The 26,053-nt window shown below is 29.3% G+C and overlaps 4 protein-coding genes across 4 annotated transcripts; 2 read left to right on the top strand and 2 right to left on the bottom strand.

Annotated features, from left to right (window-relative positions):
* On the top strand, positions 724-1,889 carry LOC109356818 (thioredoxin H2-like). The gene is made up of 3 exons (XM_019600370.1): positions 724-1,059; positions 1,133-1,255; positions 1,426-1,889. Exons 1-3 carry the CDS (start codon positions 940-942, stop codon positions 1,555-1,557), a joined length of 375 nt encoding a protein of 124 aa, XP_019455915.1. The 5' UTR covers positions 724-939; the 3' UTR covers positions 1,558-1,889.
* Positions 2,009-4,265, bottom strand: LOC109356816 (dnaJ homolog subfamily B member 4-like). The gene is made up of 2 exons (XM_019600366.1): positions 3,593-4,265; positions 2,009-2,698 (listed from the first exon to the last, which is right to left on the bottom strand). Exons 1-2 carry the CDS (start codon positions 3,979-3,981, stop codon positions 2,260-2,262), a joined length of 828 nt encoding a protein of 275 aa, XP_019455911.1. The 5' UTR covers positions 3,982-4,265; the 3' UTR covers positions 2,009-2,259.
* Positions 15,369-17,025, bottom strand: LOC109356276 (40S ribosomal protein S8-like). The gene is made up of 3 exons (XM_019599601.1): positions 17,009-17,025; positions 15,711-15,959; positions 15,369-15,623 (listed from the first exon to the last, which is right to left on the bottom strand). Exons 1-3 carry the CDS (start codon positions 17,023-17,025, stop codon positions 15,548-15,550), a joined length of 342 nt encoding a protein of 113 aa, XP_019455146.1. The 3' UTR covers positions 15,369-15,547.
* On the top strand, positions 16,914-22,077 carry LOC109357165 (eukaryotic translation initiation factor 2 subunit gamma-like). The gene is made up of 9 exons (XM_019600938.1): positions 16,914-17,110; positions 18,549-18,698; positions 18,816-18,877; positions 19,145-19,257; positions 19,336-19,438; positions 19,825-20,052; positions 20,144-20,362; positions 20,872-21,132; positions 21,457-22,077. The coding sequence occupies exons 2-9, from the start codon at positions 18,593-18,595 to the stop codon at positions 21,778-21,780; spliced, it is 1,416 nt and encodes a 471-aa protein (XP_019456483.1). The 5' UTR covers positions 16,914-17,110; positions 18,549-18,592; the 3' UTR covers positions 21,781-22,077.

The raw sequence follows: 26,053 nt of genomic DNA, 5'->3' as shown, positions 1-26,053 counted from the left end.
AGGTTGTTTCAGAATCTTCAAATGCTGCAAGAGTTCAATGAAAATCTTCCCTTTCTCCCATATGTTGCTGCTGAAATGATGGTTATGCTCATGCAATGTTTAGGGGGGAATAAACACCTTTCTGTAAGAGTTCATTCCGAAAATTTTCCTTTCAGATTTAAGTGCGTGATTCTGGAATGTCGCTTTGCATCTTCGATCTTTAACCGTTGATTCGCGGAATACAATTTACAGATTAGTTGCAGCCGAAATTTTGCATGAGAAAAAAGAATCCAATTCAATGAAAAATCAATCATTTTGAGAGGAATGCTAACTTAAGAAATCTAAGACAAAACTCGAAATGCAAAATAGTTTAAGATTTTAAATGCAGTATTTCTATTTTTTGATCCTTAACCAGTGACCCTTACAACACTTGTTAGTAGGACCCTTAATTGAATATTATAAACTAATCGACTACATGATTCCTTGGGATGCAAGTTTTACGGCAACTTTCCCCACATCTTACTCATCAATAAGGATAAGGACTAAGCCGTAAAGTCAAAACAACAATTACACTAATAATATAAACCATTCTGACATAAAAATCAAATAGCACATATTAATAAGATATGTTCATTACAGATTTACAGTATGTTAATTACAAGTATTGCCATTACACTAATAATAGGTATGTATGCTCTCAAATGTGCTTCACACACTTAAATTAGCTTCAAGGTTCCATTTTAAAGCTTTCCACTAAGAAGAATCTGATACTTTTCCAAAGAAATCATTTAGCATTTTCCCAGTCCCACTACTTTCTAGTCCCTATATATATGGCTTTCCAACCAGTTTCTCATCATTCAAACCAGTTTAGAAACCTCAACCTCTTCCAACTAATTGTTGATTCGTCATACAGGTTCATAAATCAAATTTGGTTTATCATTCCAAGCTAGAAAAACCAACATGGGATCCAACGTATTTAATGTCGATAGTTCATCAGAGTTATCCGACAACATCATTACTTTCAATTCCACTGCTGAATGGAATGCTCATTTTAATGCCTTGGAAGAAACTCACAACCTGGTATTTTTTGGTGACTATAATGTTTAACTAGTAAATTTGGTTTTTTTCCTGATATAGTCTTTCTTTGCTATAGATGGTGGTTGATTTCACAGCAAAATGGTGTGGACCATGCAAACTCATGGAACCTGCTATGGAAGAATTTGCTGCGAAATACACAAATGCTGAGTTTATCAAGATCGATGTGGATGAACTAATGGTATGTCACTCATTTTCCTTCACTTACTTTTAACTAGTTTATTCATTATAGTCAGAGAAGTACTTCATGTAAGAGTTATTTTCTCAACAATATAAGAGCTATTTTTTAGAGTTACAAATGTTTTCGACCACTTGAGAACTGATGTGTATTCATTGTATAAACGGCAATAGGCGGTGTCTCAAGCATTTCGGGTGCAAGCATTGCCAACTTTCATACTGATTAAGAGAGGCAAAGTTGTTGAAAGAGTGATGGGGGTAAGAAAAGAGGAGCTGCAGAGAATGATTGAGAAACATACAAAATAAATGTGTGATCAAGCATTCACTGTTATAAAATCAGCAAGACTATGCAGCATTTTCTTTCTACCCTTACCATTACAAGGGAACAGGAAATTTTCAACAATTCGCAACGCAATAAGATGGTAACATCATTATTCATTTTCACCAGAAGAAAAGGGAAAACAAATAAATGTAATTCTTTACTATTACCAGTTTGCATTGTAATATCTTGTAGACATATGTGTGTCATGTTTTGGTGCCCAAGTTGGAGAATGAATAAATAAGACATGGGGCACCTATCAACAACTATCAATATTATTGGATTCTTTAAATGTCTATTTGACTTTTCTAATAAAAAATCTTCAACAACTCATGTTATTGGCCAACTAACATAATTTTCGGACCGAAGCGAATGGACATTGACAAACTGCAGATTATAACTTATAAGGAAATATCTCCAGATTAAGCACATCACAGATAAACAAGACACTTCTATTCAACTGAACCATTCAATGCATAGATAATATAAAAAATATGAAAACATACTGCAGATAAGGTAGAAACTCTGCCTTGTTTATTTGGCTTGTACTTAGTACAAATTCCATATCTAATAGCGGAATTGCATAACTACTGTTTAGTTATTTACAGATTAAACTGGTCTTTCATGTCAAAGAGTGTTAAAGGATAGTTACAGCCACCAGACAAAAGATATTGGTTTAGTTATCGGCATCACTCCAGAATCTTTTTTAGTTCATACTTCTGTTGTGTGGTCAACCTCGATGGAAACATAACATTGAACTTGATTCTAAGATTTCCTTTCTTGCCGGGTTCTTTTGAAATAGGCATACCTTCATTAGGGACCACTAGCTCAGAGCCTGGTTTCACAATTTCAGTCACTTGGACTGTGAGGTCTCTTCCATCCAGTGTTTTCAAATTGAGAGTCTTTCCTCCGGTGAGAGCATCAACAAGTAATATCTTCTGAGTCGTTACCAAATCATTTCCATCTCTCTTGAAAAGAGCATGTGGTTTTTCATCCAACACAAAAATTAGATCGGCAGGAGCAGCTCCATTTTCTTGGTTGCCTTTCCCGGGAAAAGTTATTTTTGTTCCCTTCTTCCAACCAGGTTGAATATCAATCTTCAAGATTTCTTCTATAGATGTTAAATTACTAACAAAAAAAAAGCAAATTAACAATAAGAGGGATACCTTGTGAACGGAAAACCACATTACATGTTATGTTCATACTTTATGTTGATACAATATTAATTCAAACAGCCAAGTTCAATAGTAAATAGACCAAGTTAAACATATTTTATACAGAACATAAACTATTATTATTTAATCTAGTTGACATTAATACCAAAGGGGCTAACTCCAATCCCAAGAATAATTAAACTACACATTCCCTTCTTCACATGTGAGCATAGGATACTGAAAATTGTATATGCATGTGTGTGCATGATCAAGCCAAATAAGAGTAAGGCCAAAAGAGAAAGCAGCCAAATATCATAACAATAAGAACAAAAATAATTGCAATGACATTGAAATAAAAAATGATGGCAAAGACAAGGCCATGGAATCAACTACCATGTAAAAATATCCAAGATCTCTTCTACAACAAAATCATAAACATCTTTCCTTAGTGTAATTCAATATTAGCAGTAAAATTCAAAATCAGTAACTTATTGGATATTTTGCTGCTAATATTGAATTACAAAAGCATAAATTTAAAGTCAAAGGCTTAGTGTAATCCAATATTAGAAGCAAAATTCCATTTGATTGCAGTTAAATGTGACATCACAAGTGATATTAGTTTCAACATCAGTAATATTTCAATTCCAATGTTTTTTTTTTCTTTTTTGATTAGTCAATCCAAATGCTTTATTAGACACTGCTAACACAAACATGATAAAAATTGCATCATCATTCCAATTCACTAATCAGTTTAATGCAAAAACAAATCCTGAATTATACCAAAATTTCTTTAGAAAAATCACAATTTTCTACAACTAATGGATGAATTGAATCAGGAATAATAATAAAAGGGTAATTGAGGAATTACTCAAGTTCATCAGGGACAATCCTTGAGATCCTCAACCTCCTTTTGCAACCTTTGTAAAGCTCCTCAAGGGTACATCCCAAACTACTCTCAACCACCCCTTTTTTCTCATGATCCTTAACATTGCCATCACCATTTTCCTTATTATACCTATGAGAATTAAGAGGGTAGTGACCATAAAAATCATAGATCTGGCGCTTCTTTGGGTCACTAAGAACATCATAAGCCTCAGAAATTTGCTTGAACTTGGCCTCAAAATCTTCCTTTTTATGATGATCATAATTCTTATCAGGGTGCCATTTCATTGCTAACTTCTTAAAAGCCTTCTTCAGTTCTTCATCTGTGGCATCATGGTTCACCTTTAGTATCTTGTAGTAATCACTAACACCCATGTTAGAGGTGAATTATGTGTTGATAAAAAACTAAACTTTGCTTTATTGGGGTGAAGAAAGTTTATGCTTTTTTTCGATATGGTGAATCTTTTGTGGTACAAGAAACTAAACTAGTTTGGATTATAGACACTGTAAAGAGAGAGAAACAAGTGTGAAAGCGAAAAAGAAGCAAGAATCACGGTTCAGTAGAGTTATGTGAGGAGATAAATACTGTAACTAAGTTTGAAAGAGCAGTGATAAGAGAATGCATAGATTATGGAGATACAATTGTTTTAGTTGTTGAGATTTTACTTTGAAATACATATAAATATTGATTATAATGTAATGCTTTGTAATTAATAAAAAATAAAAAATTGAAACTTGATCTGAAAGAAAAATAATAGAGAATTTATTATATGATCTCAGAGAGGTTTTCTTTTGATTTATAAAAGAGGGAGAGATTTTGTTTTGTTATATAAAAGATTGCGAGATATTTTCTTTTGTTTTATAAAGGAAGGAGATATTTTCTTTTTGTCTATAATAACATGTGATACGATTTAAATGATATAAAAGATAATATGTGTCTTTTCAAGATAATCGAGTAACAAGAAAAAAAAAATGAGAGAATATCATTAATAAAATCTTACTATTCATATACTGTAAAGCAAAAAAAGATGGATATACTTTATAAAAAATTATATATATATTACAAAATTACTCATCCATATATATTATATATATATATATATATTATATCTATACTTACTATATATAAAGGGAAAACATAAAATAAATACTTATGAAATATTTTATGTTTGTCTTTTTATCTTTTACAACTTCTAATTTATATTTATCTATATTAATCTATACTTTTATACTATTAATAAAGTCAAAACTTAAAATAACTTATATTATGGTGTAATTTTCATTTCCTATATTGCCCTTAACATTATTTAATTTTCACAAAAAACTATATAATCCTAAACAACTACCACTAATACATTAATTAACCACATATCTCACCTTCAATTAAACATTATCATAAACACACAAAAAATATAATATAAATTACACCGAACACAATAAATACATTTTAATTCACAAAAATGAAATATATAAAAATTGAATATGTAGTATCACACAATATTTACCGACAGGCACGAAGTGCCTGTACACACTAATACTAAACATAAAATAATTACTCATAGAACATTTTATGTTACTTTATTTTAACTTTTATAACTTCTAGTTTCATGTTTATATAAATTTCTATAATCTATCTATATCTATACTTTTATGCTATTAATAAAGCCAAAACAAATAATAATAACCATTATGACATAACTTTTATATTCCAAATTTATCTTTTGTAACATTTCTCATTAATAACTAATATAAACTTTCACACTATTACTCCACATATTAATATAACATTTATATTCCATACACTCTCTTATTTATATTTTCATTCTCTATTGAGTTCATATATTACATTTTTTATATTTAAATTGTTTTTCTTAGCTAATACATTATATATTAGAAAAATATAAATGCAAGTCGACTGGCACAGAATGTCGGTTGACACGCTAGTACTATATAAAGGTAAAGTATGATATAATTTCAACTTTTCTATTTTGTCTTTAATATTATTTAATTTCTACAAAAAGTAATATAATTATTAGTAACTATCAACAATATATTAAACATTTCTCTTACTTTAAATTGAACATTATAATAAAGATATGGAATATAATATAAAGTATTGAACACAAAAAATAAATTTTAATTTTCTAAAATAAATTTTAATTTTCTAAAATAAAATATATAAAACTGAATACTTAGTTTTATAATACAGATTGGTAGGCACAAAGTGTCTATCAACCCTTGTAAGAAGAAAGTGAAATGGAAGTAATAAATATAAAGTTTAGTTATTAAAAGTATATTTAGTGTATGATTTAATGCTACCACTTATATACATAAATAGAGTTTAGAAAATATTGGTTATAAATAAGTAGAAAGAGTATTTGGACCTTGCTTTAATTATGGAAGTTTCTTCGAAATGCATGTGTATTTTCGTAATATTAAAAGGGCAACGTGGAGGGGAGTGGAGTATAGGGTAGGAAATGACAATGACAAATTGACAATAGCTGGACTCACCAAGAAAGATTTAATTGAATAGAAAGAAACAAAAACAGCATCTTCCTTATAAGTTTCAACTTTCATGAGTTTACTTCCATATTACACTAAAACATGCACTAATAAATAAGCTAATAATTTGGTCTGCAGACTTTAGAGTTTGGAGTAAGCGTAGGGATACCTACTTAATTTTAGAATGAGTTTTTTTATTATTATGCATGCAACTTTTTAAATTTGGTAAGTCATGCTTATAAGTCAGCATTGCTGCTTCATATTTGAAAAGGGGTAGGTTGTGGGGAAAGGAAATTAAATTTGATGTCTAAATATCAAATCGAAATGAAACAAAAAAATTATAAATAATAAATATTTAAAAATTTTAACTAACATATTTTTATTGACGTATGATAACGTATAAGACATGATTTGCATATTAAATCTATGTTGGTGGTTGGAAGATAATTTACAATCTTTCTTTCCCATGCATTAAGTAAATGTGACTTTTGTAATGCAAAGTTTTTTCCTTCGTTGTTATACTTCTCAAGAAATTTAGTTTTGAGCTTAATATTTATATTGTTATTATAAAGTTTTTTATATATTCATTACATTATCTATTATTTATCATTTATGTTATATTCTTTGTTTAAGAATTAACTATAGATGATATATGAATACTAGATAAATGTACTAATATTATAAAAAATTCTTATATTGTCAATAAATAATTATTTTAGTTTTTCATGTAATATTAATAAGATATATTGATTGTTTGATCATAAGTGAGAATATAGTAAAAGTAAATGTGAATGAAATCAAATCATGATCTTTATGACATATTTTCTGATTTAATTACTTTAATTTCCTCATGATATTATCGTAGGTCTTGTAACTCCACTTACATCTTCCTTATTTATTTTCAATTTTTGGAAGTTGGAAAGTATACATATATTTGTTTCCATTTAGTACCCTGCAAAGTATTTCTTAGTAATCCAGGTGTAGGTTAGTGTAGTTAATAAGTCTCATATTTTATAGAAATAGATAAATTAAATAGTATATAAGTTGATAGATTTATACATCTAATATTTTATAAGGTTTTATATTAAAATATGTTATGGAACTCATTATATATTTCTTTCAATTATCTCCTTCATGAAATCTTACATTGGTTAGACTCTACAATCCCAAGACAAAGCTTAACATGTGTGATGTAAGCTTCTTCTGAAAGTTTCAGAAACGAACCCTTACATGGAGAGTTCCTTTGTAATCTCAACTGAGTAGAGTTGGTAAACTTCTTTCCAAAAAATTTAAAATATATTGAGTGTAATATTTAAGTATTTAAGTATAAAGATTTATACATAATCACTATATCATTTATAGTTTATTTGAATTAAATTTTTTGAAAAATCAATGAAAATTAAATATGAATGATAAATGATACAATGACAATGTATGTAACTTATATGTTATCTTACATTTTTTTTCTCTATAAACTTTGGTAATATATAATCTTACAGGGGGAAGTTCCTTCATAATCTCAATCCAATGTCCTGAATGTATTAATTTATTTTCAAACCATAAATACAATGATTGCAAAGATATTAATTTCATAAAATTTATTACATAGGAGACATTAAACAAAATTTTGGAATTTTTTTTAAGGTGGAAATATTTAAACATGATGATTTGGTCAAGATAAAATAATTTCTCCGACTTAACACGGTTACATTAAATTTAATTTCCAAAACTATTACATTCCATCCAATTAATTATATTATGCACAAGAGTTTTGACAAAAACTGTATAAAAATAAAATGTTCAAAAGGTAATAAACACTATGGATATCAGTAGTTTATACTTTATACAACAGTGGTGCATAAACTAATTTAAATGGAAAAGTTACACACAAAATTTTAGCATTCTATGAGATATAAAAATAAAATTTTAGCATTCTATGAGATATAAAAATAAAATTTTAAACATAATGATGCAGTCAAGTTGATTAATTGTCCATATCTTTTTATGATGTTGTAAACAAAGCAAAACATGGTGACAAATTACAACATGGGAAAGAAACACGTATGGAATCAAAGTAAGAACAACAACAATTATCATTTTAAGTTTGTTATTAATGGAATAAGAATATATTTACTTTGTTGTACATTGTGTTATTCTTATTTTCTGACTTTTGTTTTTAAATAAAAATAATTTTTGATTATTCTTCACCAAAGGAAAATGATAAAAGAGGTAGATATTATGAGAAAAATACAGATATTATGAGACTCAAATAAAAATAAGAATAATATTAGTCATTTTGAAGAATAAAGTTAATATTATACTTATTTCAAATGAAATTATAATAAATTAGAAAATAATATTAAATAAAAATAAAAATATTATTTGAGATTATAGTTGCTTTAACAATATGGTCCTAATGGCATGGCGAGGAATCTCGTGCACAACAGAGTCCACATGGGTAGCCCCATACTTAGCCAAAAATTCTGCACGTGAATTCCCTTACCATAACTAGCATTTTAAAACAATAGTTCGAACTAGGATGAGTGAGCATAGGCAGACTGGTTTCATTGTCACCTTTTTAATCTTAAATCTTGGTCATAATATTTTTTTAAACTTTATCCTATATTTAAAGATTAACGTGATTCAAATACTCTTCTAGTTATTTTTTGAACTTAGATCTAACTTTAGAGTTGATAAATATAATATATATTACTTTAGATAAAATATTCTTAATATTATTTATTATTATCAACATATAATTTGACATATGAAATAATAGATATTTAGATATTTTGTTAATCATTTATATATTCATATGATAAAAAATTAGGAAATCAATGATATTTTAGGTCAAACTGGTTTTACGACTCTATAACCAATTGAATATGAAAATACAAATATAATCAATGAGTAACTATGAATCAAGGTCGATTCAAATTAAATTTGTCATTTACTTATCCTTAAATATTGATTAAGTTTAATTTTTGAACTCGAGCTAGATCCAATGAGATATGACCATATTCAGGCCTAATTATAATTTGGATGTGGATATGAATATAGTAAGATCATGTTCAGCTAGGTGGAAGGCAGTGTGTAAATCAACCTTATAATATTTATTTGAGAAAAGTTTGCTTTCCTTAGAAAATTTCTCAAATAAACCATTATTTTCGGAAAATCCTGCACTCCCATTTTACTTCAAAGAATTCTTGCATTTCTACCTATGTTTCATGGCATCTACTTTAAAATAAATTAATAATAAAATATTACGTACAGTCTCATTATTCCAATGACTCATTGTTTTCATCATTCCTTAATAGTTGATTATCATTCCTTTTTGAAAAATATGGTTATCATTATTTATTATGATTACTAATTTAATTAATCTAATATCTCAAAAATGAATACTCTATATTTATACAATAGATATGAATGAGTGGTTTACTCCAAATTTATGTAGAACATACTAATTTAGTTCAACTTACATTCATCTTATTTACTTTAACTTTTTTGTGTGTTGAAAAAGTTATATTTTGACTGAACTTTTATTAAGATATTTATCAAAATTCAACTACTATTTATTATTTTAATGTTCCGTTAATAACTTAAATTCCATTATTTTCTTACAGATCACCAAGCAAAATTAAAAATAAATGACAATCATTATGTTTTTTGGGTAACATACCCGAACTAGAATAAGCTTCAATCTTAAGACTCTTTCTATTTATATCATCAATTGCTATTAAGTAAAATATCATATATTTAAAATCAGTTCATTATAATGATAAAAATATCAAATTTATTAGCTAATAAATTATATAAGTTATTTCAGGATAAAAAATACCCATTAAATATGCAAAGCATTCTGAGAGTTTGAATCATAAATTTCTTGATTACATAAATAATGTTAGATGTTAAAGGAGAGTAGTGAATAAAAAAAATAATGTGAAAGGTTCCTCTTTTAGGCTTTAGCACCTAACTCAGGAGATTAGTTTCACACTAGTTGCATAACAAAATGTTCTGGAAATTAAAAACAAAAAGAGATAAAGGATACTTTTGCACTAAATTTAAGAAACATGTTGGATGTAAAAAATTCCAAAATTTTATCGTGTAATGTGTGAGATATGTCCCATAATATAGGTCACTCTATGTATTATGAATTATAATTAGTTGAAAAATATATTTAAATTAAAATTTTATTTATTATGTATTTTTTTTACCAATGATAACTTATAACACATCGAATGACATATATTATATATAAAAAATATGATTTGCTCCCCTAATTTTCACCCCCAACTGACGTGATTGTGCATAACTTACTTAAAATGTATATACATCCAAAGTGATCTAAAAAAATCACAAATCTTCCAAAAATTGCATTGTTTTTGGTCATTTAGGAATAATATTGTAAAGATTAGATGGGATAACTAAACTTCGAATTCATTTATAAAACCTAGCTGTACTGAATCCCATGAGGATGAGTGAGAATTTCTTCCCTAAAGATTAGTTTGATATTTAGATTTCGAAGGGAAGGAAAGGAAAGGAAAGGAGATGCTTAGGAACTATGAAATATATTTGTAAAATTACTCTCAAGCTTTCCATTTCCATTTTCTTTTATTCATCTCCAAGATTCAACTCTCAAACTAAACTTAAGGATGAGTCGGGGATCATGCTCCTGTACCCCAATATTTTGAGATTCTTTATATAAATATGTTTCCATAAATAAATTGTTGATTCTTTTTATTTCTTATCTAGATTATATTATTAAATTAATTAAAAGAAATGAATTTGAATATTAATATATTGTTGTTATTGGAATTTGAACATGTTTTTGAGTTTCTTTATTATTATACGAACTTCAGGAATTTGACTTGTTTTGAGGTCATTGAAGATTGTTTGATCTTTATATTATAAACTTATAACATTTTTCTATATAATTATATTTTAATACTATTTTCCAAATTTATAAAAAATCATGGGGACCTTGTGCGATCCATGGGGATGTGGGGAACAAAGTTGGGGACACCAGGTATGTTTAGGAATGACAATAAAAACCGAACCCGTAGGTACCCGCCCGAACCGAACCCGAATTTAACGGGGAAAACCCGATGTGATTGGTTTCGGGTTCGGGTTTTACCCGGGTTTAAATTTCGGGTTCGGGTTTGGTATAGCAAAGACCCTAACCCGAACCCGCTCTGAAGTAAGGTAATTCAATTTAAAATTAAAATTTCTATCATTTGTCAATTGTTTTTAATTTCTAATGTTACTTTATATACTATTAGATCTTCAAACATAAAAGAAATGAAATAATACAAGAGAAAATAGAAATGTTAGAGTAAAATTACACGAAAATAATATCATATTTTCCTTAATACTTTATCATTTTCGGGTTTTTTTCGGGTTCGGGTATCCGAAACCCGACGGGTTCGGGGATGATATTTTTATTTTCAACCCGTTGAGTTTGGGTTCGGGTTCGGGTTTTGAATTTCGGGTTCGAGTTTGGGTATGTGCAAACCCGACCCCGACCCGCCCCGTTGCCATTATCTAGTATAAATTACAGCTTTTTCCTCTGAATTCTAGAACAAATTATATTACCTAATTAAGAGTATCATGTATTTTAAGAGTAAGTTTTTTACACTTATTCTATATTTTATGCATCAATCCTAAGAAAATGTAATGGTTTAGATTAAGATGTAAAGTAAATTTAAAAAATTTACTCTTAAATAGATCATTTCTATTCATTTATTATATATTATATCGTGTCAATAAAAAAGAGTAGAAATAATAATTCAATTGTTGAGATAACATATTTTTACTAAAATTTAGATAGAATTTGAGATACTAAATCTATGTTCTCAACTCTATGCAATCAGAGTACGTGTACAGAGCATGACAGCAAAGGAGAGTACCCTGTTATTGGTAATTGGTTAATATTTAATCATGTAGTTATTATAAGATATATCCAATTAAATTATAGATATTAATAAAAGAAGTTATTTTCCTGATTATTATTTTTTAAATTTGATATCATTCATTAATTGTAATCTTTAATGATAATAACAAAAACAGAGATGGTCAAAGTTGTTGGTATCGGTAAATGGAGACAAATACAAAATATTGTATAAAAACGTAAAATTTAACATTTCAGAAAGTGTTTAGAACACGGTTATTAATATTATGCTCAAACGTGTCATATTGTTGGTATAGTGATACAATGATTATTAAATAAACTGCGTACCAATGAAGTTAGGCATATATATTTTAAAATTAATATTAATGTTAAAAAACTAATAAAGAAGTTAGTAATAACTTTTATTTATACAATTTGTTAGAATAACTAATGTATCACTTGAGAATAAACCATGTATTAGAAATATAAAAATGTATTAGTTATGTGTTTGATCCTCGTTCCAACATTTTGGTAAAAATAAGACATTTTGGTAAAAATAAGTCATTTTCATTAAAAAAATAATTTTAAATGAAACTAACTGGTATGACCAGTACGATTTAATTGAAAATTGGTTTTTGACCGATATAATTGTTGTATCATACCAATATTAAGACCATGACATTGGTTTACTGGTTGAACTGATCAACATGAAACTATTTTTGTAACAATGGTTTAGAACATTGTTTTGAGGATCAGACTCAACACATCAATAGTTGACTGAATTTGAAAACAACTATAATTTGTAGTCTTTTATTGAATGAGAGGTTTAACGGCTTTGAACCAGAGAATTCCAGTCCAACTATGTTAATCACAGTTAAACTGGAATAACCCGAAAGTGAATCAGACAGTTAACTTAAAATTAAAAAAGAATGAAACAATATTCTAATATTTTGTTTCACTCCAGTTCAATTATATAAAAAATATTGTATTTATATATAATTATATACTTATAAGTAATTATTAATTAATATGAAATCATATAATTTATCTATTTAAATTGGTCAAATCTAATATAAAATATCATCATATTTGATGTGGCTCGGATTTAATAATATTAATTTAGACAGTGGGTATATGAATTGGAAATATAGAGAAGTCAGAAGGGTAGACAACTTGTATTCTTTAACTTTCATGATGGCAAGACCTAGAAACAAATGTAGACTACTTTTTCCATATTGGTATTATAAAAACATTTATGAATATCAACACATGCACAAGAAAACGTGTGGATGGTCATCTTTGTCAAATTTGTGTTACAGCAAGGTATGTTATAACTCTAGCTGCTTGTAGTAAGGCATGTCGGTGCATATAAATGTGACAATTTTATAATTGGGATATGTATGTTTTACAAGTTGGAAACTTGGGATGCAAAATTTGTCTAGGTATAGCATTTGAACCATGAACCTAATTAATCTAAGTATTAGAAATCCAAATTGAATTTGGGACTTAACTTTTATGATGACCAACTTGCTTGCAACTAAAGCTTTGGTTGAACATATTAATGGGAGAGAGTATTATGGTTTAAGTAATACATTGAAATTTTTATGTTATCCAATAAGGAAGACCTAGCATGAAATTATTACGGGAGCTACTAGATTTGCATGTCTGATCTGAATATGTTTCCTCTATTCTACTTGCAAATGAAAATTATATGAATATAGGGATGACAACTAGACAGATGTGAAGAGTATTTACTCATAGCCAAATTCACATTATTTGTGGGTACCATTAGCAAATTGGGCAAATCCCATATGTTCGCTCGCCCGCACATATTGGGCGGGTAAGACATGAAAAAACCCTAAAATGTCAACCCAACATGCCCTACTTGCCCGTGGGCATTTCAAGCAGGCAAAACAAACGGCTCACATACATTATTAGAAAAATATTGAATATCAAATATGCAAATGTATATGTATTTGTCAAATGTCAGAAAGTTTGTTCCGTTTGTTATATATGCATTTTTATTTCAAATAAGAAAATACTATCATTTTCTTATTATATATATGCATTTGTATTTTGTATATTGTACATATTTGTATGTACTATTCCTTTTACATTTTGTAAGTAAAATATGCAATATACATATTTTGTTTTTGTATTATATATATACATTTATATTTTTATGTATTGTTCTACATTGTTTATTATAATAAAAATATAATATATTTACACGCAAATTATATATTGTTGACTTTGTATGAAAATTTTGTATTTATTTTTTAAATTTTATTTAGGATGAGCATGATATTTCATATCATATCTAAAAACGGACATGCTTATATCCACTATAACTTAGGCGGGCATTACATGGGCACGGACAAGACAAGAAAAACAATTATATTTGCCAATACTACTTGTGCGTATTCATTCAAATATCTATTGATACCTAATCAATTTCTAAATTTAATTATATATTTATAAATTTTATAATAGTCAATGTACATTATCTTATTAGTCATTTGTACACCTAATAATCAATTCAATAATAATTACTATTAAATTTCAAAACTTATTATTATTTATTATATTAAATAATAATATATCATATATATAATGATTATATAAGAAAGGGTAAAATATGAAAAATATTAAAACAACAAAATTATTATATATATAAAATATTTAATTAAAAATAAAGTTATAAATATAAGGGTATTTGTTGGACAAATATCATGATACTTATCATCACGTAGATAGGGGTCAGATAATTGAGCCTCCCTGGTCAACCAGAATAACTTGAGCTGATGTATAAGTGGGTTCTAAAATTCAAGTATGGACTGAGTCGATATTTTATTCTCTTCATACAAATACTTAAAAATTTAAAGAATGAAAAGTGTAATTAACTTCAAGATAACAATGTATATTGGCAAAGAAGCTTTGTATTTGTAAGCATATGAGACTTCTTTACACTTTAATCTTAAACAATCTCCATACTCAAATTTCAATTGAAAATTTTGAATTGGGTCTGAAGCACCTTATAATAATTGTGAAGGAAGAAATCAGAATTCAATAGATACTAGTTGCACAAGTTTACAAATTACGTATGTGGTTTATTTATGATCGAATGACCTTGGTATTGTATTGTATTTCACAACAGCAATAATATAAGCATACATAAAACCCATGAATACAGCACAGTATTAAATATGCATACTATTTTAAATTGTCAATAGTTATCAACAATAATGGAATAGTAGAACCCGAAACTTAAACATTAATTGCAAAATGATATTAATGACTTCAAAACTTTCCCAGGTTTGTTAATTGTTACTATATTTGAAGCAATAAAGACATCAAAAGCAACAAATTTATGAAAAATGTATGTTAGTTACGAACAATTTAAAACAAAATTTGGTTGATAATTCGCATAAAAATTATAAAATGTGACGATAACATGTTCACACTAAGAAAATCATTCAAAACTAAATGTTTCCAACAGAAACAGTCTCAAGGAAAAGTTAAAGACATAAAATTTGGAAATCACTAAATTTAGGCAGCACCCTTGCCCTTCTTCTTCTGCAGTTTCTTCAGGTAAAACTCCAACTCCTTACCTTCCAAAATATACCTGCAAATTTCATGGCAAATAGATTGGTAAATATATAAATGAAACCGGAACAAATAGTCGATGACACGTAAATAAAATTTCACATACCCATCAGCCCTGCCGCATTGACCTGGGCGAGAAGAAATAGAGGCAAGCAATCGACCGCCACCAAACTGCTCTTCAATGTGGGAGTCAAGTTGACGATCCTTCTGGCGCTTCTCAATTTTCCTCTGGACATGGTTGCTTTTCTTAGCTTCTTCAGAAGCGGCTACAGCTTCACCTTCCTGCAAGTTTGTCATCAAAAGATCAATAAATACACCAGAGTTGAGGAGTCGACTACTACACAGGAGAAGCAAGCTAACTCATACACAAAAAGGAAAATGACATAATCCATGAAAGGAACTTAGAACCATAAATTTCTATCATTTGTCAATTGTTTTTAATTTCTAATGTTACTTTATATACTATTAGATCTTCAAACATAAAAGAAATGAAATAATACAAGAGAAAATAGAAATGTTAGAGTAAAATTACACGAAAATAATATCATATTTTCCTTAATACTTTATCATTTTCGGGTTCGGGTTACCCGAAACCCGACGGGTTCGGGGATGGTATTTTTATTTTCAACCCCGTTGAGTTTGGGTTCGGGTTCGGGTTCGGGTTTTGAATTTCGGGTTCGGGTTTGGGTATGTGCAAACCCGACCCGCCCCGTTGCCATTCCTAGGTATGTTATACTCTATTGTTATCCTTATATGTTTATCTTTCCTAGTGAATTCCTTTTCTGATTAGAAGAAAATAGCTCTTATCACAAAAGAAGACTGTCAATAAATGATCTAAACTTGAATTAAATACAATCAAACTTGTTACAGGTTAATGAATTAACTCAATTATATATATATATATATTAAATTTAAGTTTCCCCCTCAAATTGATTCTTTTTCTTTATATATAATAAGGCTCATTTTTCGAGTTAATAAATGACATAAATTGAAATTATTAACTATTTTGAAAGTTAGTGAATTTTATGTTAGAAAAAATTGTTTACATTACCTCAATTTAAATTCGATTTAAGTTGATCATTATCGAGTTGATCCAAATTCATCTACACTCATCTCAAACTCTAATGCAATTTTTTTAGGCATATAGGTAAATGTTTTTAATGTTGTGTATTTTCTGGGTACAATTTTTAAGTTGCGTATAAGTGTATAACTATAATTACGCAAAACTTTAAGGAGGTAAATATAATCTACCCCTTTATTATACAAAAGATAGGGATAGCCGGATAGATAAAATCTTTTTGTAATTTTATTTTTTTCGCGAATTAGGGTTTGTTATCTCTTTAGCTTAGCCTTAGCCTCACGCAGTCTCGCTCTTACACACTCTCACATTCCGCTCTTACACACCTCTTCTCCACCGCCATCGCCGCCGCATAATCTATTCTCCGGCCACCTAAATCTGCCGTAGCTTCTGCCCCGCCGATCACAAAATCTTCCTGCTTCTTTCAGGTTTTAATTTTATCTATTTTTCATTCTCTATCTAGTTGCTGTTAAGATCATGTTTATGCCCTAATTTTGTTTCTCCTTTTGTTTCAAAGATTACTTGCTTCTGTTTTATTTTATTTTAAATTAGTTTTGGCTTGGGATTACTGAAGATTTGATTTTAGGAGTGGGAGATGGTCTGATTGGAATTTTTACTAGTTATTTAGGATCTATATGGAAGATTTGATTGATGATTTAAACGTTACAGCTTGTATTTGAAATCGATCAATCCTTTAGGAGCAGCTTCAAAAAATAACCTAATCTTTGTAATGAGAATCAGGTTGGAATTACTATGCAAAGTTTAGCGATTGTTTTTTTGTTTTGGTCAATTTTGTTTCTAGCAGATTTCTTTGTTATTCAAAGTGTCCCTGTTTCTCCTGCTATTTGTTACTTGTAATAATGCTAACACGAGAAGTCCTTGTTAATTGACATGATATCCCTAAGCTACTAGGTCCGGGCTATGTGGAGAGGATCTGAGGTGCATGAGTTTTTGTTAACTATAGTCAATAAGTCCTGTTGGTAAAGTACAATAGTGTGGGTGATGACCCAATGATATTTTTTTGAAAGTTACAGAATAATTATCAGCTCTGTTTTGCCCAATGTGATTATTGTTGTTGGAAACTGCAATTATGCAAAGGGAGAAGTATGTTGATTCTCCTCAAATATGAAACGACTTTCATTAGTTTCCTGTGTATGGCTTCTTGTTTGTCAATTAATCTTTCCTACCACTCTCAAGCTTAATACTTCCAACCTCGAATCTGCACATTGATTCCTTAGAGCATCCACAGTCGTGAACTGCTTTCCATTCATAAATGGGTCCCACTGCTTATTTTATATTTGTTTACACTTCCCAACAATTTAAGAATGAGTCTGTCTTAGAGCATTTGTCTCAGAACGAACGAGTTGCAAAATAGGAACGAGTTCTTAATAAGAACATGTCCGACAATGGTGAACGACAGTAAGAATGTTCTTAAAAAAATGCAGGAACACCATTGTGGGTGCTCTAATAAAAACTCTGTATGCAAGAGGAACCTATACCAATATACAATTTTTTTGAAGTTGCGGGGTAACTACAAAAACTGGAAATTGAGGAATATGTATACAAAAGCCTCATATTTGAAGGGGTTTCTCTGCAGATTTTCCTTACACAGAAAATTAGTGGCTTGCATGATGATATAGATTAGTCAATCCATGTCTATTTTTTGACATTCTGGAAAATTATTCCTATTATTTTTTAGTGAAAATATTAAATTTACATTAAGCGTAAATCTTTTATCTTATGGTGGCTAAGGGTTGGATAAGACCTAAGAGGATTGGCCATTTGGGTATTATATTCGTTTCACTTTTTACAAAATAATATGTATATTCTTATGCAAGTTTCTTATGCTTTGATGCTAACATGCAGATAATTTAGCCTAAAATTTTGGGAAGTCAGAAACTACTCTCAAAATGTCGCGGAAGGGTTTGATGGAACAAGACCTGAAAAAATTGGATGTGACAAAATTGCATCCACTTTCTCCCGAAGTCATATCTCGGCAGGCTACCATTAATATTGGTATGCCAATTTCTTTACTGACATTTAAACTGCAACAAATTTCTTGTTTTAAAAAAACTTGTTAAGTGCTTCTTTTCAATTGATGACTGCTAATGCTGATGAATTGCATCCGGGCAGGTACCATTGGTCATGTGGCACATGGCAAATCAACAGTTGTGAAAGCGATTTCTGGTGTTCAGGTATTTATTCCCTTGTTTATTGGTTTTTGTTTGGGGAGTAAGGTTGTGGATGGGGGTGTTTATTTCATATATATATATAATTCAACATGTGTAATTTTGTTTGTCATAAGTACATTGTCTAGTTAGGTTCATTTGATTAGCTATGAGATTTATTGAAACCCTCCAAGAAAAGTCATTTCCTTCTGATAATTAGCAGTGTTTTGACAACTTGTACAAATCAGTTGAATTTGCTGCACTTTTGACCTTTGGTTTCCCATGAACGTGCAGACTGTGCGTTTTAAAAATGAGTTGGAGAGGAACATTACAATCAAGCTTGGCTATGCAAATGCAAAAATATACAAGTGTGAAGATGAACGGTGTCCAAGGCCTATGTCCTATAAGTGGGTATTTATTTTGCAATTGGTATTATATTATTAGGTTATTTCAACTTTAGTGACGTAGTAAATTTTTTTCTTCAGGGCTTATGGGAGTGGAAAGGAAGACACTCCTGTGTGTGATGTGCCAGGGTTTGAAAACAGCAAAATGAAATTGCTGAGACATGTTTCTTTTGTGGATTGCCCAGTAAATTCTTGAACTGTCATTTGGTGTTTAGCGCTGTTTTATGCCATGGTCTCATGAGATATTATATATTTTTTTGGGATTTAGTTTAATATACCTGCACATTGGTTGTACATATTTTGCCCCTTTTAGTTTTTTTCTATCCTTAGCACATTCTCTCTCCGAATTCCTTTAATCCTAGGATATATATATATTATAGTGTTGATGTAATTTATATGTTTTGCTCTTACTGTTTATCACAAGTTGCAAGATTTTCATATTTCAATGGGTATATTTGTACTGGTCAGTTAGTTACTGGCCACCAATAAATGCCAAATCATTCAATATATATTTAGTTTTCTTGCTTTTACATCTATATGATATCTGTTTTTACGTATCCATTTGTTCAGGGACATGATATTCTCATGGCTACAATGCTTAACGGAGCAGCAATCATGGATGGAGCTTTGCTACTCATTGCTGCTAATGAGAGCTGCCCACAACCACAAACCTCTGAGCATTTAGCTGCTGTTGAAATTATGCGCCTACAGCACATTATAATCCTTCAGAACAAGGTAGACCTGATTCAAGAAAATGTCGCAATCAATCAGCATGAAGCAATTCAGAAGTTCATACAAGTAAGTTTTCTATGAATGCGGTTTCTGCTTTACAAATGAATGCCTGTTCGATAGCTTATGTTATTCTCCCTACTTTCTGGTGGCTTACCAGGGAACTGTTGCTGATGGTGCACCAGTGGTACCTATTTCAGCACAACTGAAGTATAATATAGATGTTGTGTGTGAGTATATAGTGAAAAAGATTCCAATTCCCGAAAGGAACTTCATATCTCCACCTAATATGATTGTCATTCGGTCATTTGATGTCAATAAACCCGGGTTTGAGGTTGATGACATAAAAGGAGGTGTAGCTGGTGGAAGCATTCTAAGGGTAAGTCTTTTGGTCAATATTCCAATCTGATGCTTAAATGACCCACTTATAATTGAATGCATTACATGCAGTTGTTAGTATTCCTATTAATGTTATGAATGATTATTGCTTTAACACGTATGTTTCATTTTTCAAAATGTTTAATTGATGCTAGAATTTGAAAGTAGTGATTTTCAATGTGCAAAACGTTTTGTGAATAATGTGGGGCGTGAATTATTATGGTACATGGATCCTCAATGAATGAGAAACATTGAAAGTGTCCTGCTAATTATTGCATCTTCATTTTTTAAAATGAGACTTATACATGGAATTCTTTTTTAAATGCCTTGGAAGTCTGTCATTCTATTTGCAAACCAGAACGTGCTGTGCTTTTATCTCTAAAGCCCAGAGTCTTATATGATAATACTTCAAAGGGTCTGAAGCCATGGACCCAATGATCCTTGAGTGATTCAGTGATCAGGTATATTGACATGTTTTGTTGTACACATCTGACGATTTGTTTTTTGCAGGGTGTTTTAAAGGTCAATCAATTCATTGAAGTTCGACCTGGTATAGTTGTTAAAGATGAGAATGGAAATATCAAATGCACACCCATATACTCTAGAATAGTCTCACTGTTTGCTGAACAAAATGAGCTTCAGTTTGCTGTGCCTGGAGGACTCATTGGTGTTGGGACAACAATGGACCCCACTTTGACACGTGCGGATAGATTGGTAGGGCAAGTTCTTGGAGCAGTTGGATCATTGCCAGAAGTTTTTGTTGAACTTGAGGTAGGTGGCTATGTCTAATGGTTTATAAGTGTTCATCTATCATGATATTTGGGTTGTTAATCAACTTGCTAACTTTTGGAATTCTTGAGAGGAGTATAGATAAACAGTTTACTTGTTATTATAATATTTATTCATACCTTCTTGACAATCTTGTGGAATTGGGTGGGTGGTCTAGATGTTGTTTATTACTAATCGGTAGTCATGTGTGTCTACCATTCTTGCATGAAAAGTTCGATCATTGACTCATGAAAGATGAGTCTCGGTTACCCTGTTATGCTGAAAAAAATTGTTTATGACTGATCTTTTCACTTTTTGGTCTTGCAGGTGAATTTTTTCTTGCTTAGGCGGCTTCTAGGTGTCCGAACAAAAGGCACTGAGAGGCAGGGAAAGGTATCTAAACTGGCTAAAGGAGAGATGCTAATGTTGAACATAGGATCCATGTCAACTGGGGCCAGAGTTGTTGCTGTGAAGAATGATTTGGCCAAGTTGCAACTTACTTCCCCTGTATGCACCAGCAAGGGTGAGAAGATCGCACTTAGTCGACGTGTTGAGAAGCATTGGCGTCTTATCGGGTGGGGTCAAATCCAAGCAGGAATCACCCTTGATGTTCCTAGTGCTCCCTTTTCAGCTGAAGACATAATAGAATAGACAAAAAAACAAGAAACACCTGCTACAAAATCACAAGAGGAGTTTAGAAATGTGGGAAGGGAGACAATTGTTGGGAACCATATTTTTGAGGTGGAGAAGAAAACATTTGAATTGTCCAATTTTTGTTGTTATTTGCTTTTTATGCCCTTGTCTATCTACTATATAAGTTGTACTTTGTGTCAATTGAGTTTATTTATATTGGGGTAAGCATATCAACCAGTACTTGCTACTTTCCATGGTTGCATTACCTCACCAATAAGGGTTATTGTTCCGGCATATTATATGGTGTTGCATTCATTTGGATTACATTTTTTGAAGAGTCAATTATGATTAAATAATGAATGATGCATTAATAGTGTATAGAATTCATACACTGTCAGTGTACATATAGTAAATAACATATTAGCATAAGATTCTATAAATACTCATGCATGTTTGAGTTTATGGAAGGGTCTGAGTGTCAAGGTGGGCCTGATTAATGATGGGTGAGGGACCAACCTTATCTATCTTTTACTCAGCCTATATTCATCTCTAATTTTAAGTGTGAAACTGGCAACTGATTTCTATATTTAATTCAAATCGAAAAAAGAAAAAACCTAGAAAATAAAGTCATTTTTTTTGCTTGAGTATGGATATAATTGGTGCAAGGAGATTATTTTATGTAGCCATCAACTTTGACGAACAAAAGAAAATATTACTTTTTAATCAAAACAATGCCAATCCTTCATAAAGCACTAGTAGGATACCCGTGTGAAATACTTATTTTAGTCACTCATGTTTTTTGACTTTATTAGTTTAGTCTTTCAAATTTTAAAAAACCTAAAAGGGTCTCTGAAAAGTTTAAAGATTGATTAAATTAGTCATTTTTAGTATGTTTATAACACATAATGGTGGATGATATGCTGATAATGTAAAAAAAATTTAAACTATTGGTGCATAGATTTTAAACTTTTTTTTTTATATTACTGTGTTTTATGAGAAGAGACTAAATGGAGGATGAGATAAAATAAAGTGTGGGGTTTCACTTCTTGATTAATATAATCCATGATATTATCATTACATTACTTTTATAATTATTGATTCTCAAACAAATGTAATACAAATCAAAAGTGGATGATGTGCCGAGAGTGTAAAAACGTTACACTATTAGTACATAGATTTCAAACTTTATTAATATTATAGTTTCATTATTATTATCTCATGTTATGCCCAATTTAAATTTGTTATTCACAAAAAATTGATTGTATGAATTGTTACTAATATTGGTTTGTGACGCTATGATTGTAGAAAAACATTTGATCCTAAAATAACTCTTCAACAAATAAAATTTAAATTGTATGAGATACTTATTCTCTCTATAATCTCTATACGAATATTTTTTTTACACAATATTTTTTTTGGATTATGTTTATAAATATCATATAAAATTATAAGGTTTTTTACCATATTTTTTAAATAATTATGTTTTATTTTAGATTGATGTTGATTATGTTTAAATATTTGAATGTTTACATATACAATGTTAGCATAACTCTAGAATCATTGTGTTTTTTTATTGATACTAGTTATGTTTTATATTATGGTTTTGTTGTTTTTAATATTCTGAATTCATACAATTATAAATGTGCACGTTTAAAATTAATTTTAATATCAACATTTTTAATAAACCAATATTCACATATGCAATATTATTAATATGAAGTTATTATTTGTTATTATATCTTTTATATCGATCTTTCCTATTATTAATAATATTGCTTTTTTAAAATAGTCAAAGAGCAGATTGCTTTTTCATTACTTTTTATAAGACCTATTAGTCTAAATTATAAAACAAATACATCAATATAATGCAAAATAACTTTCAAATACATCAATATAAATAGTAGTACACATAGCAATGAATCAAAATTGCCAAATAATATTTAAGCAACAAATATATAGTAAACGGTAGCATGAAATGAAAGAAATTAAAGACATGTTATACATTTTCACAAACAAATTACCCATATAATAAAACAAATTAAAAATAGACTAACATGTGACTCTTTTGTTGTAGATCTAAACATGCAAGTGTGAACACTTACTTTTTGTACAGCCCAGAAAAAACCCAAAATGTTTAAAATAAAAATAATAAAACTTTTTTACTTAATTTCAATAAATAAAAATAATTAAAACCATGGAGGAAATATAATGAATACTAATATTAAATTTATGTTGATAAAGTTCCTAAATCAAAGTGGTTGGATTAACCGGAAATATAACAAATGATAATATTAAATTTATGTTGATAAGATTCCTATATCTAAGTGATTGAGTTAACCTAAAATCCAAAACAACAAAAGTAAAAAAAAAAGAAAAAAATAATTTATTATTATTATTATTTTGCTTTTCGAATTTTATAAATAATTTTTTTATTTTATTCGAATTTACAATAAATAGTATAGGTGACATATTATAAATAACCACTTTTAAATTCCAAATAATCAATAAAATGAGTTATTATTTTAATTTTTCGAAAATATAATTTTAAAATAATTTAATCATAACCAAAGATATTTTTATTTTTATTTTTTGAGTTAATTCGGATAAATAAAAAAATAAAAAAATAAATCAATTTAAAATGTGTTTTAGAAAAGATATAAAAATAATAATAAAATAATAGATAAATACCAAGTCAAATCTGACTTGGTGAGTGATTTAAATACGATAAAAGTAGTGATAATGAGCTAACAAAATTAAGGCCAGTTAACAAAATTTTAGGAATTAGGGTTAAGTAATTTTTATTATAAATAGGTGGATTTGTGAGAGGTTAAGATGTTCCAAAAAATTTAATAGTGTTGATAAAAAACATTGCCGGAAAAAAGAAGATATGAAATACAGAGTGATGCAGTGCAGCCAAGACTACCGTAGTCTCGGTGCACTCGTTTTATGCACAAGCCAGGACCGTTAGATTGGCTGACCAGGTTTCCCTTCCCCACTGAGAACAGATCCACCAATCAGCGGTCGAAATGTGGTCCGGTTACACTGCACCCGGCCACACTTTATTCAGTCTACCGTGGGAGCAAGGAATCACCCGCGAGCAAGCTTACGCTGTGCACCGTGCACCCTTCCCTCCCTGCCAAACGCGTCATGACACGTATCAACACGCTCCCTAATCTCCAGCGCCTACCAATCACGCCTCGACACGCGTGGTCCTTTTGAAGCAGTGCAAGACACGGGATCAAGTCCTTCTAGTGTTAAAATTTCTGCACCCTTGTAACCAGGTTTGTACCCTTTTCATGTTAATCCATCATTTTATTATTTATATTGTATAATTTTTGTTTATCCATTTAACTTTAATATGTTTTATTATTAATCCATGTAAATTTAATCCATTTTATTATTTATCTGTTTAACTTTAATACAGTAGGTTCGTAACCATGCATAAAAAATGTATAAATTTTGTCTTTTTGAGTAAAAAATTTATAATATTGCATGAGAATTAAGTAAAGGTGAAGTTATTTAACTGACTTTGTATTTTTATTTTTTTGGAACATGCATCATGTAAAAAGGGGTCTATGTCATTTTGATAAATGGTTATTATGATTGTACAAAATTTTATCATTTTCGCAAATGATTTATGTAATGTGTTAAGTTATATCATCAAATATTATTACGGATTAACAAGCTAAACTATTAAAGGAAATACTCATTAACAAAATCTATTTGATTTAATAGAACTCATCCTAATACGGTCAAAATAGCAAAACTAAAACTACTTTCATATACATACCAATTAACAATTTAGAAGGATTATTTTTATTGTGATTAATAAAGTTTTGAATATTTGTTATGTCTCCGTATATTAAACAAAAAATAAATAATAGTTTCATCTTAAAAAGAATAAATCAATTTTGAGATTTAATCAAAGATGGAGAGAAGGTCATCCTGAATGCTTCTTTCTTCTCAAATTATCTTCGAAAAGTTGCGCTACGCCACTTCTTTTCAACCGATTAAATCTCAAAATTGATTAAATTTTATTTTTCTAATTAAACAAATAACAAAAATTAGCCAAAACAAAAATTCTTTTCAATAATAAGTAAAACTTGCAAAAATAAATATTTTTGACTAAGAAAATATATTTTCTTTAATTAAAATATATTCAATCAACAAACCTTTTTCTACCTAAAGAACTATGTAAGCCTTGATTCCCTTAATATGGGTACGTAGGACCAAAGTCAATATTGTGAGGCTCAATAATAAAAATAAATAATTTTTTTCTTCATAATAATTA

The sequence above is a fragment of the Lupinus angustifolius genome, chromosome LG09 (genome assembly GCF_001865875.1).
Source record: "Lupinus angustifolius cultivar Tanjil chromosome LG09, LupAngTanjil_v1.0, whole genome shotgun sequence".
Classification (NCBI taxonomy): Eukaryota; Viridiplantae; Streptophyta; class Magnoliopsida; order Fabales; family Fabaceae; genus Lupinus; species Lupinus angustifolius.
The sequence above is the reverse complement of the archived record's forward strand: the minus strand, read 5'-3'. Positions and strand labels throughout refer to the sequence as shown.

What these genes read in the sequence shown, in the direction of transcription:
- LOC109356818 (XM_019600370.1), top strand. Translation starts at nt 940, where the DNA reads ATGGGATCCAACGTATTTAATGTCGATAGTTCATCAGAGTTATCCGAC. An exon ending in TGGAAGAAACTCACAACCTG is followed by an intron (nt 1,060 to 1,132) that starts GTATTTTTTGGT and finishes TCTTTGCTATAG; the next exon opens with ATGGTGGTTGATTTCACAGC. An exon ending in TCGATGTGGATGAACTAATG is followed by an intron (nt 1,256 to 1,425) that starts GTATGTCACTCA and finishes AAACGGCAATAG; the next exon opens with GCGGTGTCTCAAGCATTTCG.
- LOC109356816 (XM_019600366.1), bottom strand. Translation starts at nt 3,981, where the DNA reads ATGGGTGTTAGTGATTACTACAAGATACTAAAGGTGAACCATGATGCC. An exon ending in ATTGTCCCTGATGAACTTGA is followed by an intron (nt 2,699 to 3,592) that starts GTAATTCCTCAA and finishes TTTTTTTGTTAG; the next exon opens with TAATTTAACATCTATAGAAG.
- LOC109356276 (XM_019599601.1), bottom strand. An exon ending in CAATGCGGCAGGGCTGATGG is followed by an intron (nt 15,624 to 15,710) that starts GTATGTGAAATT and finishes TGAAATTTGCAG; the next exon opens with GTATATTTTGGAAGGTAAGG.
- LOC109357165 (XM_019600938.1), top strand. Translation starts at nt 18,593, where the DNA reads ATGTCGCGGAAGGGTTTGATGGAACAAGACCTGAAAAAATTGGATGTG. An exon ending in AAGCGATTTCTGGTGTTCAG is followed by an intron (nt 18,878 to 19,144) that starts GTATTTATTCCC and finishes ATGAACGTGCAG; the next exon opens with ACTGTGCGTTTTAAAAATGA. An exon ending in CTGGTGGAAGCATTCTAAGG is followed by an intron (nt 20,363 to 20,871) that starts GTAAGTCTTTTG and finishes TGTTTTTTGCAG; the next exon opens with GGTGTTTTAAAGGTCAATCA.